The sequence below is a fragment of the Saimiri boliviensis genome, chromosome 1 (genome assembly GCF_048565385.1).
Source record: "Saimiri boliviensis isolate mSaiBol1 chromosome 1, mSaiBol1.pri, whole genome shotgun sequence".
NCBI lineage: Eukaryota > Metazoa > Chordata > Mammalia > Primates > Cebidae > Saimiri > Saimiri boliviensis.
In genome coordinates, this window is record NC_133449.1 from 145,489,923 (window position 1) to 145,507,057 (window position 17,135).

General features: G+C 39.1%; 1 protein-coding gene across 5 annotated transcripts in view; it reads left to right on the top strand.

Moving 5' to 3' along the window:
• Positions 1 to 17,135, top strand: part of HYDIN (HYDIN axonemal central pair apparatus protein) — a 444,836-nt gene that overhangs the window by 104,655 nt on the left and 323,046 nt on the right. For all 5 annotated transcript variants that reach the window (XM_074406071.1, XM_074406078.1, XM_074406094.1 and 2 more), the window contains one exon: positions 11,941 to 12,142. In XM_074406071.1, the coding sequence (XP_074262172.1) occupies positions 11,941 to 12,142 (202 nt within the window). The remainder of the gene's footprint in view (positions 1 to 11,940; positions 12,143 to 17,135) is intronic.

Sequence of the window (17,135 nt, forward strand, 5' to 3'; positions counted from 1 at the left end):
CATACTTACATATATACTTCATGCTAAAGGAAAGATAGGTTGAACCACAATAAATGTTTGTGTATTAACATTTAATCATTCATAGGAAAGTTGGTTTCTACCCACAATAAATGTTTGTGTATTAAAATTTAATCATTCATAGGAAAGTTGGTTTCTACCCACCGAAGTTCTGGTGTCACCTGTGGTGAATGAATAAAGTCATATTCTGAAGATTGCAGAGATAAACTGTCTTAGAGCATTTTTCCTTCCATGAAATGAACTGCTGCTAAGAATATGCTTTCAATCTTTATTGTGGGTTATTAATGACCAGAACCCATAACCTTCCATTAGTAAAAAATGCTAATAACTGCCTAAACACAATTAATCATGAAGCTTTTCCAAGCAGCCATGATCATTAGCTTTTCATTTCATTAAATAAGCATCTGATTGAACTTTCTGCAGCTGCTTGAAATATGAATTTATTTGGGGCAGGAAATTTAACATGGCTGTTGATGAGTCTTTTCTGTATAATTCCTAAAACAATGTTCCAGAAGGTGCAGCATTGACACTCCTCAGCAGGAGGTAATCAATCACATTCCTAACAGTTGGTTTCTTCCTTCCATTTCTGGCCCTCCACTGGGTATATTCTTGATTAAATGAAGCTAGGAGATTGCTTTGCTTTGTCTGACAACCTGAGTTTGAACCAGTGCTCTAGCAATTAAGGAGGTTGAATATAAAGTTTCCGCAGTATCTAATATTCTACCCATCGATGTTCTGAACCAGAATTCTCCTGTCCTTTCTCTTTTCCTCTTTCTTCCTGTGGGTGCCTGCATGTAGTAAAATCAAGTTTACACAGTTGATTTTACCTGAGAATTGATTTAGTTATCTTTTGTATTCTAGTCTAAAATTAAGAAAGAACTGATGCAATGTGATACCTTTTATAACCTCATCCTTCCAGGAGAGATTAAAAATATACTTACTCAAGGCTACATTGATAACGACAAAAGTAAAACGAAAAGCAAATCCAAAACTGAATAAGTGGAAGTATCTTTTGACTCCGAAGAGACAAACAAATGGTTAATTGCTTAAGTTTCACACTTTTCAGCTGAGTCTTGAGAAACTAAGTATAACCAAAGGGTTCAAGGAGGTATTACTATTCAGAATAGCATTTCAAAAAAGACATTTGAATAAAGGGGGAAAAAAGAAAAAGAAAAAAGACATTTATATGGAAACTTTGGCTAGTAGAAAGGGTACCAGAAATAGTAGTGCAGCAGGGTTTCCTCTTCAGTGCCTGGTGAGGATGCTCATCTCACCTTTGAAGTGACATCAACCATTGGCATACTCAGGAAATAGAGTTGATGCATTTATTCAGCATTTTAAAAAGTATTATGTCTCTTACCGAAGAGAAGATACTTTAGGAGTCAGAAGTTGGCAAGTAACCTTTTTCCCCAAAGATGTGATAATGTGTTATTAAATGTGCATCCAGTCATAATATTAGTGCTTCACGTGGCAGCTTTATAGTAATTTACATATCTTACTCTAGGAAGCGTTCTAAAACCATAATTTCTTTTTTTTTCCTCAAAAAGGCCAATAAAGGTATACCAAAATATAATATTGAGTGTGATATTGCTACTTTGCAGTTGAAACTGCTAAGTAATATCTATCTGAATCTATTAATGTCTATGCAAACTTACCCGCATCAACTTTGTTTCAGTGGTGGGATTATTGTTAATTATAAATGTGTTCTGTATAATTAGAAAATCTAGCTGCCAGGCGTCCCCAAACTTTTTACACAGGGGGCCAGTTCACTGTCCCTCAGACCATTGGGGGGCCGCCACATACTGTGCTCCTCTCACTGACCACCAATGAAAGAAGTGCTCCTTCCTGAAGTGCGGCAGGGGGCCGGATAAATGGCCTCAGGGGGCCGCATGCGGCCCTCGGGCCGTAGTTTGGGGACGCCTCATCTAACCAAACAAGTATTGTAAAAGAAGCAAATGTTTTAACATGGTTATAGAGGCAATGGAAACATTAGTTGATCTTGTTTTCTTTGTTCTTATTCCATAGCTTAGGACAGGGAGTAGCCGAAGTTAAGACATTCTGATTGTCAGGAATTTAAATGTTTAGGGAAGTGAGATAAGATTTCCATAAATTCATAGCAAGTGAAGACTTGCAAATTACCAGGTTTAGTATTTAAAGAGACATTTCTTTAAGTCCCTTCATTTTAGTGATAAGTTAACTGAGGCCCAGAGATGTTAAATGACTTTACACCTCAGTAAAGCTGGAATTTGAAACCAGGTCTTTGGGACTCCTTGAGGCCAGCACACTTTCTGCATCTTACACTGCCTTCTGTGCAGATTGAGAATACTGGTTTTGACATTGCCACTGACTTGCTGGGTGAGCCGTCAAGTTGCGTAATTTAAGTTTTCTGAACTAAGAGCACTTCCAAAGAAGTTTGGTTCAGCAGTGTACTACCATAGTGAATTTGACCCTCTTGTGACCAAGTGATGAAAAACTTTCCATCAACTTGTTAGTTCCCTGGAAAATCTATGGCTCCACTCATATATTTAATTTAGTGTCATCTGTTGTCTGAGAAACCACAGTATGATGTGTATTGTGTAGTTAGCTTCACATTCATTTTCGTAAAATTAGTTTTGTTCATATTTGGTTTTACTTGATTGATGGTAGAAAAACTGGCAAAAGATAATGAGACCTTCCACAAAATATATCTGTACTGCAAAGTAATAAAGGACTATTCATAAGCCCATCTATGATGATTGCAGCATGCAGCTCCAGAAACCAAAAAGGCACCAGTGTGGAAACAGGTCCTTCAAGGACACAAAAATGCTAATGTTGAGGAACAGTAGCCCCATCCATTCCTGAGCACATGACACCACTTCCATTCTGTCAGTCTTCAAAGTAGCCAAGGGTTGGGGAACCTTTTTAAGGTTGCCTCTATAAAAGTAGGTATTATAAAAACCAAGTACTTCAACAGCTTCGGGGATATGAGAAGAGTTATTGCTTCCTTCACTTTGTGGAGCTGATGAGTTTTGGAAGGTAGTGGTGAAAAAAATCAATATTAGATGATTCTTGAAAAAAATAATAGCTTTTGCTGTATTTCTGGGAAGGAAGACTTGCCGTGAGCAGCTCAAATTAATGGCATTAGTCTGTGACCCATAGGTTTGTGTGAAATAAGTCCTTCAATCTTTTATTCTCTTTGATTAATTTTTTAAACAGTGAAATATTTCAGATAACAAAAGCACAGAATAATATAATCAACACCTGTTATATTTAACATATCTCAACCTTTTTGCCTTAGGTATTTCTTTTTAGAGGTTTTATTTTTTTGGATAATCAAACTGATTACAGACCTGAAGCCACTTTGTTACCCTTTTCTGATCTAATTCTCATATCTTGCTCCTCAGAGGACCTGTACTGGGTGCATTTTCATGCTATTCCTACATATTTACTTCTCCATAAACAAAATATAGTATTGTCTTGAGCAGTTTTAAACTTCACATAGATACTGTCATATGTTAAAACGTGCACTTTGAATGAAGAGACCCCCCCATACAGGTTTTGTGTGAGCAGTATGGCTGTTTATTCATCTGGGTGCAGGTGGCCTGAGGCGAAGGGCTTTGGGATAGGAGTTGGTTTTATAGGTTGCGACAAATCTTTTTGGGAGGGGGCAGGGGTGTTACAGAGTAAGATTAGTTACAGTGGTGGGGGTAGAGACAAGGAGTATCATTACCATAAATTCAGTTACAGTGGCAGGTGGGGTAAGGCGGAAGAGTAGTTAAGATGGTAGGTTGGGGAGGAGAGATATTCACAGAGCAAGAACAGTTAAGAAGGTAGGGTGAGGTGAGGAGTATTCACATTATCATAAGAACAGTTAGGATAGCAGGGTGAGTTGAGAAACTTAATGTCCGGGCAAGCTCCGCTGGGCCATCAGGGATAATGGAAAACGCAGGCAGGGAGTTGGGGGTGATCAGCCGAGGCAGGCGGGACTTTAGACTTTCTGGGTCTGGGCTTGCACGTGGAGGCCTGATATCATACTGTACATATCATTCTCCAACTTGCCTTTCTCATTCAGTGTTGTTTTACGGATTTAAACATGTAGATATACATTGCTCTGATTCATTTTTTAATGAATGTGCCACATTCCAGTATGTGAAAATTGGATATTTACTTCTTTGCTATGACAGATAGTGCTGCATTGAACAACTTTGTACATTGTCTTCCTGGGCAACTATGTGAGATTTTCCTTTGGGATAAATACCTACAAGTGCAATTGCTGGGGTACAGGGCAAAATTATCCTGAGCTTTACTGGATGCTAAATTGGCTTGTTAAGTTGTGACAATTTATACTTTCATCAGAAGTATACAAAAATTCTTTTTTCATATTTTTGCCAATATATTGCTGAAACAATATTATAAAACTGATTTTGTTTGTTAATCTGATGGTCATAAAATGATATTTTATTTTATACTTCTTTTACTACCAGTGCTATCTTGCAGCCGTATGTGTTTCTTGGTGGCCCTATATCCTTACATTCAAGTTTTTGGATGGGTCATGTATTCATTTCTTTTGGATGAATTTCTTTTTCATTTTTGGGTAATCAAATTTCTTAGTTTTTTAGAGGGATCTGGATTTGGAGTCATAGTTAGAAAACTTTTCCCTCTCTAAAGTTATGAAGAAATTCTCTTTTATATTGTTATATATATGGCTTCATATTGAACGTTTAAATATTTGACTCACTTGATGTTTATTCTGATGTAAGATATGAGGTATGTTTTTTCATATGGCTCTGAAGTTGTCCTAACAATACTTGTTTTTGTTTGTTTTTTTCTTTTTATAAAGTTTGTCTTTCTACCAATGATTTGAGATACTACCTTTATAATATACTAAATTCCAATGTGCATTGGGTCTGTTTTGACTTTATCGTATTCCATTGATCTGTCTCTTCATGCACTGCTACCATGCTATTAATATTTTAATTACTGAGACTTTACTATATTTTAATTCTATCAATTTCATTTTACAGATTTTAAAAAATACATTTTGAATTTTGTCAAATTCTTTTTTAGCATCAATGAAGATCATATCACTTTTTTCCTTAGATCTATGGCTACATAAACAGATTTCTAATAGTGGGACGTTGTCATATTTCTGGAATAAATTCCACTTGGTTATGAAGTATCATTCTTTTAATGTGCTGATATATTATGATTAGCCATTTTTATTCAGAAATTTTACATTGTTATTCAGAAGTGCAATTGGCCAATAGATTGACCTATGTCATTGTCATATCTTTATCAGATTTTAATAACAATGTTATACTGAAAAATACAGTATTGGAAATTAAGAACTAATTGTATGACTTTAGCAGCATATAGCAAAAGATAGGATTAGTGAACCTGAAGACAGAGCAATAGAAAATACTCAAATGGAAGCAGAGAAAGAAATAGGAAAGAATGGGGAAAAAATAGAACAGAAAGAAAAACTCAAGTGGGGCACAGTCAAAAGGTCAACATACATGTAACTGGAGTCTCAGAAGTAGAGGAAGAATAATGGGGTAAAAATTTTAAGCAATACTGGCTGAGAATTTTCCAGAAATGATGCATGACATTAATCCAGAGGCTTCATTAACTAATACTCAGCAAGCCTGTGGTAGTACAAGTACAAAGAAAACCAAACTTAGGCAAATGATGGTTAAATTGCTGAAATCTAAAGCAAAGAGAACATTATAAAAGTGCCCAGAGGAAAAAAGACATATTACCTTAACCGGAACACTAAGAATACTGATGGCAAAATTTTCTGCTAAAATTGTGGAAGCTGGAAGACAGTCAAATGGCATCGTTGAAGTACTGAAAGAAAACAATACTAATAAAACTATTGAAAATGTCCTTAGAAAGTGAACATGAAAGATATTTGCAGACAGAAAAAAAGCTGGAAAATGTGTGTAGAACTCTTGAATCACATTGTTTTCACCTTCATCATATTGAAGATATCATTCCATTATTTTTTTAGTTTCCATTGTTTCAGTTCAAAAGTTAGGTGTAATTCCAAGTGTGAATCCTTTAAAAATAATCCATTTTTCTCTGGCTGCTTTCAGGATTTTTTCTTTTTTCTTTTCTTTTTTTTTTTTTTTTTGAGACGGAGTTTCGCTCTTGTTACCCAGGCTGGAGTGCAATGGTGCAATCTCGGCTCACCGCAACCTCGGCTCACCGCAACCTCCACCTCCCGGGTTCAGGCAGTTCTTCTGCCTCAGCCTCCTGAGTAGCTGGGATTACAGGCACGTGCCACCATGCCCATCTAATTTTTTGTATTTTTTTTTTTTAGTAGAGATGGGGTTTCACCATGTTGACCAGGATGGTCTCGATCTCTTGACCCCATGATCCACCCGCCTCGGCCTTGCAAAGTGCTGGGATTACAGGCTTGAGCCACCGCGCCCAGCCCTAGGATTTTTTCTTTGTCTTTGATTTTCTTCAGTTTCACTGCAATATATTTAGGTCTGATTTTCGAGAAAAAAAATTATCCCATTTGACTTTCACTGGCCTTTTGAACTGTGTACTGATATCTTGAATTCCAAACAAAATTCTTAGCCATCATCTTTTTGTAGGAAAATATCGCCAGGGACAGACCTGTGTTACTTTTTTATACCCTGCGATTTGTGCCATGGATCAAATATTGAATTAAAGAAAACTCCAAACTGTGGTGCAGTAAAATAAAAATTGTTTAAGGTCTGTAAAAGCAGAAATCAATCAGTAATAGGCGGCCTATGGTGAAGACGATCTGAGAGCGCTTTATAACTGTAGAATGCTATGGTATGTTGCAAGGCAGCAAAGACTGCTTTGGTCCCACGATCTCTTCCCAGCATAGGGTTTGCTTGAGGGTCTCGTAAAGAGGGCTTGTGCAAGAACTCTGGGAAGGAATGTAAACCTCTGCTCACAAGACTCAGGAGGGTCTTTGCAGATGGGAGCTTGGGAAGCCGGAAAGCCTTGCAGGTCAGAAATAGCTGGAACGCCACAGGCTCTGCCTGTGTTCTCAGAATATGGAGTAATTCTAATTGCTCTGTGTCCACAATGCTCCGGAGATAAAAGCCCCCTGATACATTGTGTGTTGTCATACAGTATGGCGCCTTATCTGCTGTGCCTCATTGCAGGTGCACCTGGATAGACAATGGGTGATAAAACTTGGTGTCCTTAGTTAGCACTTTTTTTTTTTTTTTTTTTTTTTTTAAAAAACGGAGTTTTTGCTCTCGTTACCCAGGCTGGAGTGCAATGGCGCGATCTCGGCTCACCGCAACCTCCGCCTCCTGGGTTCAGGCAATTCTCCTGCCTCAGCCTCCTGAGTAGCTGGGATTACAGGCACGTGCCACCATGCCCACCTAATTTTTTGTATTTTTAGTAGAGACGGGGTTTCACCATGTTGACCAGGATGGTCTCGATCTCTCGACCTCGTGATCCACCCGCCTCGGCCTCCCAAAGTGCTGGGATTACAGGCTTGAGCCACCGCGCCCGGCCTAGCACTTCTTAAAAGAACCACATTTGCTATTGAATGCTGCAGACACTTGCTCTTCCCCCAACCCCCATCTTCCTTAACCAGCCTCCCCACAGCCTGCAAGATTAACAAGATAATGCAACTAATAAAAGCCTGTGGAGCCCAGAGCTCAGTGCCAATGCAGTTCACCCCGCGCCAGAGAGTGCATTGGCGCTCTGGACCCATGCGGTTGAATTCTACTGTCTTTGTCTTTCTTCTTTTCTAGCTCCCTCCTCACCGCCGGGACTCAGGGCACCCAAGTACAGGGCTGGGCTGGTTCCCAACACTTTTGAAATACTGTCATTGCTTCATTATCTCTTTCCTCTCCGTTTGAGTTTCCAATTGAATACTTTTAGACCTTCTCACTTTATCTTCCTTGTATCTTATCTGCTGTATTTTCTCATATATTTTTATTTCTTCATATTGCCTTTTGTAGTTTCTGAACTACCATCCATTTCACTAATTTTTCGTAAAATGTAATAAAATTATTTTATTAAAGATATATTTTGAGTTGTTTATAATTTATGCTATTTATTTCTTTTTCGTGAAAAATGCTTTTATTCTGCAGAATTCAGTGAACAAATTAAACTACTATGAGGAGAGATATTCCAGGTAGGAAGTTTTTCATAAAATTCCTAAATTTGGGATACTCATTTCTAAAAATGTGACTAAATAGTTACACTGAAAACATAGTAACAACTAAATTGCCAATTTTAAATTTCTGTCATAAATCAAGGCCTTAATCTAATTTTCAGGAGTTCTATACACTTTTCTTCCTAGGATTTGTTGGCACATGCTTTTGAAGCAAATATAACAATCAGGAGGTAATCTGCCCATTTTTATATTCCACATTAAATGCTGAATTTTCACCTGAGCATTATTATTTTGTTATGACTAGATTTTACAACAGTCATTGTGTAATAAATGCTTTGAAATTGACTCCAACAACAGATAGAATGTCTTTTATATTTTTATCGTGTTTAAACACACTATAAAAATAGATTTTTAACTATTAGGAAAAAAATACTTTTCTGCAAACCTCTTCTCATCTTGGGCATAGACATACGTAACTTTTACATAGTTTTAATCAGGAACCTGTATATTATTTTTGTTTTCCATTTTTTCACTTAGCATGATGTCATAAACTTTGCTTCATATATTCATAATTTCCAGATGACTAAATTCTAGCAAAAAATTGGCATGAGCCAGATTGTCAGCATGCCCTCATAATTATTGTCTTAATAGCGACATAATACTCTAACACATTATATACCACAATTTAATTAGACATTTGTGATTAGTGAACATTTGCACTGATTTCCATTTTCTATTATAAATAACCCTGCAGTGTGTGTGCGCGTGTGTGTGTGTCTGCGTGTGTATGTGTGTATATATATATTCCTTCTCATCATCTTTGGATTATTATTATTATTATTATTAATATTATTATTATTATACTTTAAGTTCTAAGGTACAAGTGCAGAATGTGCAGGTTTGTTACATAGGTATACATGTGCCATGGTGGGTTGCCGCACCTATAAACCCGTGATCTACATTGGGAATTTCTCCTAATGCTATCCCTCCCCAAGATCCCTACTCACTGATAGGCCCCAGTGGGTGATGTTTCCCTCCCTGTGTCCATGCGTTCTCATTGTTCAACTCCCACTAATAAGTGAGAATATGTGGTGTTTGCTTTTCTGTTCTCGTGTTAGTTTGCTGAGAATTGTGGTTTCCAGCTTCATCCATGTCACTGCAAAGGACGTGAACTCATCCTTTTTTATGAATGCATAGTATTCCATGGGGTGTTATGTGCCAGATTTTCTTTATCCAGTCTGTAATTGATGGGCATTTGGATTGGTTCCAAGTGTTTGTTATTGTGAATAGTGCAGCAGTAAACATATGTGTGCATGTGTCTTTATAGTAGAATGGTTTATAATCCTTTGGACATATACCCACTAATGGAATTGTTCTAGATCCTTGAGGAGTTGCCACACTATCTTCCACAATGGTTGAACTAATTTACACTCTCACCAATAGTGTAAAAGCGTTCCTATTTCTCCACATGCTCTCTAGGGTCTGTTGTTTCCCACGTTTTTAATGATCGCCATTGTAACTGGCGTGAGATGGTATCTCGGTGTGGTTTTGATTTGCATTTCTCTAATGACCAGTGTTGTTGAGCTTTTTTTTCGTGTGTTTGTTGGCTGCATTTCTATAAGTCCTGGAGTGTGGCTCTTTTCAAATTTTTAAAAGATTTTATTGATTTTCTGTTTTCTACATATAGCTTCAACCTAATCCATTTGTTTCTTTAAATATACTATGTATAATTTGTTCATAGTTTCTATCTGATGATTCCTAGTGTCTGAAATGTTTGTGGGCCTATTTCCATTTTTCTTGTATCTGTTGGATCCAACGCATGGAGTTTTATTTCTCTGCATTGCATCATTATGTTCTGGTTATGTGCTTTATAAAAAATGTTGAAAATTTGAAACTTTGAACACAAGTACCTTTATCCAAAAAGAAATGAGTTTCTTATGCCAAGTATCTCAGGGTATAACCAGTCAATCATTATCAAATTCAAGGTTTGAAGTTATTTGCAAGACATAGGCAATTCCAGCATGATATCCAACTCCGAACTAGGGCTAATCTACTTCCAATTTATCCTCATCTTGAAGGCATAGCTCTTTGAGTATTAGCTTATCTGGGGGAGGGGTTTTCTCTTTGGTTTAAGCCAATTAACATACGAAAAGGTATTCAACACCATCCATATTTAAGAGTATTCCAATTAAAGTAGCAATGAGTTTTCACTTACCAGATTGTTACATTTCACTCAAAGAAAGTTTAAAAGTTGACATGAGTGCATATCTTTTATTGGAAAGGATGTACATGAAAATACTGACAGTTCTTACCTCTAAAAAGCAGACCTGGAGTTCGGTGAAGGAGAGAAATATATTTTACAATTTTTAGTTTTGAAATTTTGACTATATAAGTTTTTTAAAATAAAAATTTTAGAGTCAGATGCCTAGATTCTTACTTTTTCTTTCTTTGAGGAAAGTTTTTTCTGCATCCAAAGTTATGGAGCCTAAATAACATTTAAAATGTATAAAGGGTTGTTGATTTCCTGAATGACTGGCTCGTACAATAGTGAATGGAGCAGAAATGTCTGCCAAAAAATAAAATGCAAGTAATGATGCGTTAAAACTTTAGCAACACAGATCAACAAAGCATTTGTAGTATTTCAATATTTATTTTTTCTATGTGATGTCAGAATAATGCACCTGTTGTGACATTGCAGAGATCAAATCGAATATAGTTTGTAGGTTTGTGTCTTCTTGAAACTCACTTGTATACTTAGAATCAAGGTAATTGGTGCATCCTGCATAAAGTCAGGGGCTTAAATTGCCATATTGAATGAAGATGTTCCTAATATTTAAAAAACTTTAAATGTAAATATGATTTTTGTCTATTTTTGTTTTCTTTTTATATAGCCACTATCCAGGCATGTCAGAGGTGTGTGTGCACGTGTGCACGTGTGTGTGTGTGTGTGTGTGTGTGTGTGTGTGTGTGTGTTTTGTTTTGTTTTAATTGCTGTTTAGGGATAGTTTTATATTTTTGAAGTTACTGAATTTTCCCTCCTGATCTCTATTCTGAAATGGACTTAAATTCTCATGCTGAGTAGCTCTTCTCAAGTCTATTTGGTACAAGCATTTTAAGAACCACAAATCAGGCTCATGCATGAGCTACAGATGAGGCATAGAGTAAAATTCTAGAACTCAATTGCCCTCCTGGTCAGGCTGTAGGATTGAAAGCTATTTTCTTTTTTTTTCTTTCTTTCTTTTTTTTTTTTTTTTTGAGACGGAGTTTCACTCTTGTTACCCAGGCTGGAGTGCAATGGCGCGATCTCGGCTCACCGCAACCTCCGCCTCCTGGGCTCAGGCAATTCTCCTGCCTCAGCCTCCTGAGTAGCTGGGATTACAGGCTCGCGCCACCATGCCCAGCTAATTTTTTGTATTTTTAGTAGAGACGGGGTTTCACCATGTTGACCAGGATGGTCTCGATCTCTTGACCTCATGATCCACCTGCCTCAGCCTCCCAAAGTGCTGGGATTACAAGCTTGAGCCACCGCGCCCAGCGAAAGCTATTTTCAAAGAAGAAAAAGTTTTGGAGTGCCCACAACAACAATTCATATTTTATATATTTCTTACAATGACCAGCAAGATAGCTTGATTTTTCTATAACTGTACCAAGCATAATATTTAAGTTTTCTGATTATATCTCATCTCTGGACTGATGGAGATTCAGTGGAAAGAATGAAATCCTGATGCTTATGCTATTTGGCCTAACTTCAGCTTGAAAAAAAGATAGCCTAGGAATGTCATTCTAGAATAAATCTTGAAGTTTGTTTGTGCTTTGTTAATTCCTAGGTGAAAAGGTGTTCTTATCTCTCTATGGAGCTGCCATAGACATGAATATAAGGCTTGATAAGAATTCCTTGACCATCGAGAAAACCTATATATCTCTGGCCAATCAGCGAACTGTAACCATTCACAACCGCAGTAATATCATTGCCCATTTCCTGTGGAAGGTATTTGCTACCCAGCAAGAAGAAGACAGAGAAAAGTATAGGTTTGTAACAAAAATCACCTGTATACAGTAATTTGGAGTGGGGGAATGTAAAACTCAGTTATTATGAAAAACCAGTCAATTTTGTACTACATTTTTAGCCAACTCAACCAATGTCACATTTTTCTAACTTGGTTCTGGTGTAAGATACTCCTTTGAAACCGTTCATTTGAACAATGTGAGCTGAGCTATGTGGAACAGAATATCCATCCTGGGTTAATGTAACTTGGTTATAGTTTAGCAGTAATGGAATGCCTAGATTTTGAAGACCAAACCTATCATTCTTCATTTCAAAACAAGTCTACCTCTCTCTATTACTTTTCATAAGCCTAACCAGGTTGAACAGGTGTTTTTTCTTTGTTTTGCTTGCTTGTTTGTTTTGAGGCAGAATCTTACACTGTCACCTGGGCTGGTGTGCAGTGGTGGGATCTCAGCTCTCTGTAACCTCTCCCTCCTGGCTTCAAGCAATTTTCCTGCCTCAGCCTCCCAATTAACTAAGATTATAGGTGCCTGCCACCATGCTCAGCTAGATTTTTGTAATTGTAGTAGAGACAGGGTTTCACTATGTTGGCCAGGCTGGTCTTGAACTCCTGATTTTGTGATCTGCCCACCTTGGCCTCCCAAAGTGCTGAGATTACAGGCATGAGCCATGGTGCCTGGCCAGGTTGATCGGCTTTTATAAAGAGTTCCTAAAAATAATCTATTTGGATTGGTATCACTGTGGGATTCTTTTCAGTAAAAAGATACTTCTAGAAAATATGAAGAATGAGGAAGAAGAAGGGCTTCGATATAATGGCTTTTATAGTCTGTTTTAGTAGCATTGCTTAGTCCCTGCAAACTATATAATTTAATAATGATTTCTCACTGGCATCTTTAACATTTTGCTTTTTAAAGTTACACTTCAGGCAGTGGAAAAAATTAATAAAATGTAAAACCAAATGGTTGTAGCTAATCTCATCACTGTTAAATTTTGAAGATTTCTTTTTACTGAATCCATGCTTGCCTCTTTTAAGCTCCATTTTCATTTTTATCTCCTTCCAACCTCTCTGAATTAACTCTTTTGCTGCTTTCATTGGAATTTATTTCAGCCTTTTTTATTTGCCTCTCCATTTTCATTAAAGATTAGCCCTGGGACGCTTCCTTTGTTTAAAACCAAGTTCAGGGTGATAAAAATAAGTCTTAGGTCCCTGGAAACCAGGAAGAACCCCCACCCCCGCAGTGTGCCGTCCCTAATTGAATCAGAAACCATGACAATGACAGGACACAGTGGGCCACAAGCTCTGTCATCCAGACAATGAGTTTTAATCACTGAATTGCCACTGTGCTGTCTTTTAAAAAAAATGAGGAAAGAAAAACCACTTATGCCTAAAAACTTCTTTGGCCTTAGAGCATAGAAATAGCTGTGGTTTTAAAAGGCACAAGGAAAAGGATCCGCCTCTGCGTCCTTTGTCCTGGTTCCCCAGGTCATGTGTGCTCACCAGCAATCAAAATGACCCAACATGCTTGAAGAGAAAGTGGGAGAGGAGATCCAAGTAAAGAGAGTGAAACAGCGGCCGGGTGCGGTGGCTCACGCCTGCAATCCCAGCAGTTTGGGAGGCTGAGGCCGGTGGATCACCTGAGGTCAGGAATTCGAGGCCAGCCTGGCCGCAATAGTGAATCCCTGTCTCTACTAAAAATACAAAAATTAGCTGGGCATGGTGGCATATGTCTGTAATCCCAGCTGCCCAGAAGGCTGAGGCAGGAGAATCACTGGAATTCCGGGGGCAGAGGCTGCAGTGAGCCGAGATTCCGCCATTGCACTCCAGCCTGGATGACAGAGCAAAACTCTGTCTGAAAAAAAACAAAGTGAAACAGCAAAGCAGTGTTTCAGTATCATTCTTGTTCTATGTGCATAAGCCTTTGTGGTGAACGAATACACATTGTAAGACGGAGAGAAAGCCAGCTTTAATTTCAGCCCTGTCTGTGTGTTTGACTCTACGGTTAGTATGTGATTGATGCCACGCCAGTGCCCAAAAGGTATGTTAGGAGGTTAATTTCAGCAGTTAAACTCTAGAAAAATTAAAGCCAATGGGTCTCAGAGATGCTAAACTACAGAGACTATAATCTCAGCCACAGCGATGGGCATTGACTTTCATTTTTTTTCCCCCCTTCACCTCCCGTGACACTCACACCTCTATCTCCTTAATACTTAATACTGTCTTTTATTCTTCCTTTTCTCTTGCATCATTTTCTTTTTTTTTGTTTGTTTGTTTTTTTTTTTTTGAGACAGAGTTTCGCTCTTGTTACCCAGGCTGGAGTGCAATGGCACGATCTCGGCTCACCGCAACCTCTGCCTCCTGGGTTCAGGCAATTCTCCTGCCTCAGCCTCCTGCGTAGCTGGGACTACAGGTGCGCGCCACCATGCCCAGCTAATTTTTTGTATTTTTAGTAGAGACAGGGTTTCACCATGTTGACCAGGATGGTCTCGATCTCTTGACCTCGTGATCCACCCGCCTCGGCCTCCCAAAGTGCTGGGATTACAGGCGTGAGCCACCACGCCTGGCCTGCATCATTTTCTTTTACTATCTCCCTTGCTCTACTGGTTCTCCTGGCAACTTTTTTATAACAAGGGGAAAAAGCTAGGATAGTGTTTTCATAACCATGATTGGAAGCCTGATTTTATCATCTAGAATCATGACCTCTTAAACAACAGACTTGAAAAATGTCTTCAGGTAGATAATACCATCACTTTCACTCTGGGTGACATACGGGCCCAGAACTGCTGTTTCTCCAAACTGGACTTTTGATCTGTGATATGCTGCCCCTTTCTTTCCTCCCAGCTCTCTCCTGAGTGCCAGGAGCTAGGCCGAGAGGGAGAAAGGATGCCAGTCACGCTGGTCTCTTGTTGCACCAGGGTGGCACTTCTCGCTCTTCTCTCCATTGTTCCTCGATACATCCCCAATCATAATGATAAGAAAGCAGACAGCTTTCCTATTATAAGCCATGAATTCTTGTCCTTGAAATAACCGCTATGAAATGCCCAACCTCTTGGAAAGGAGGCAAGTACAGACACATTTGCCCTTTACCAAACCTTTAGCTCCTGCAGTGGCACTCTGCGGGCAGTGGTGCGCTTGCTATGAGTGTAGGCCCCTCCTCCTCCATGTCACGAATTCTCAGATTGTGTCCCAGGCCACGCATCAGAGGCCTGTAAAGCAAAATGTTCTTTGGTAGCTTGCCTATGGGCAGAGGTCTGCCCATCCCTGAAAAGCAGCAGCGAGATCTTTAGCTAGTGGGGTGAATCCTCTCTTGAGCACCCCAGCAAGGCCTGCACAGGTGAATCTGGCATTACCCTCTTTATGTCTGACTCTCTTGCTCTTGATGGGTTGCACTTCTTCCTTTGGTCCCCATCCTTCAGCAGCCTCTAAGGTTAAAAGATTTAACTTCTTTGTAAACTTTCAGGTCATACTCAAGATCCTGCCCACTGTTTTCCTGGCATTTCAACATGGCTTAAAGCATGTCCTGTGGCATTCATCTCTAGGGGCTGAAAGTTGCTCAGAGGTCCCTTCAACAGTGCTAATAGCTTTACCAGATACACTCAAGTCCCATCCTAGCCATCAAGTTTTCTTGTCTTCTTGTAACTTGACGAGCAAAGACTTGAACATCTCTTCTTCCAGTGGAGGAATTTCAGCCCCAGGAATCCCTATTCCTTTCTGGCGGTTTACTGTTTGGCCTTCCTCCATACCTGCCTCAGAGTATTGCTAAAAACCTTAGGACACCCGTCCAGGTTTGGGGACAGAGAGTTGCTTCCATGCTACACACTTAGGCAATAATGTTCCTCCCTCTAGGAAAAAGTTCTGTGCTTTAAAATTGTTTTCGTTTTTTTTTTTTTTTAACTTGAGAATCAGATGTATAAGGACCTTTAAAAGATCACCTTTTAGTTCTTTCTCTTGATGTTTTTCTGGGACTTGCAGAGAAATTAATCTCTTTAGAAATGGAGGCTGCATTCATCTCTCCTTGCTTCCTCAACCTTGTCCTGAGGGATTTTAAAACATTCTGCAAGATTCTTTATACTCATTCTTCTCACGTTCACTGTATTCAGAGACTTGGCATGGGCTTTAAGGATTTTTGCTCCCCATTTCCCCAGCAAGGTCATAGCCATTTTCTCAGTAGCAGCTGGCTCTAATTCTCGATTTGCTCTGTACAAGAGCTCCTACAATTCTCAATGGAGCCCCCCAGAGTGGTCAGCATGGATTTATTCTGTAATATGCAGATGCAGGAAATGACATGTTTCTTGAGATAAATCAGTTTTAACTGGGCTTGGAGCCTACCACCTGGGTTGTAATAAACTCAATCTCAGTTATGTTTACAGGACCCTTTCCTTCCCTAGGGTTTATACAAAAATCTGAAGATGTATGTGGTGCCGGCAAACAGGAAGAGGATCTCTAGTTCTTCATTTGTCACATTCATCACAGAGTTGCTAACTGTTCAGGGTCACGTGGTCCATTTTCATTTGAAGGTGGATGACTCCACCCCTTGTGGGTACTGATGGGAGCAGGTTACAGGTCTTGAGTGTGGGGTTCCAAGCCAAGTGTGGACATGGGAGTATTTCTTCCAGCTCTCAAGACCGTGGCTCTTAATTTTTAATCTCCTCAGCATTCAGTTGGCACCTCTTGTGTGTGCTGAAGGGACCAGGTTACAGGTCTTGAGTACCTAAAGATGAGGGACTATGACCGATTCAACCTTGCTGCACCAGAGACACAAGTCTTCCCCATTGACTGTTGTCCATGGGCTGGCCTGTCCTTGATGCGTGAGGGTGAAGGTGTTGATAGCTACTAGACCATTTGTAAAATGGGTTAAGTCCATGGTTTTCCTGAAAAGAAGGCTGGCCTGCTATTAGGCTGTCTGATGAAAGGTCTCCTCATCTATAAAAGAAAACCACCTCTGAGTGCCAGAAACCGTGACTATCAGCAGGACAACATGGCAAAACACTAGACTGACATATATAGAAGCCCTTGTT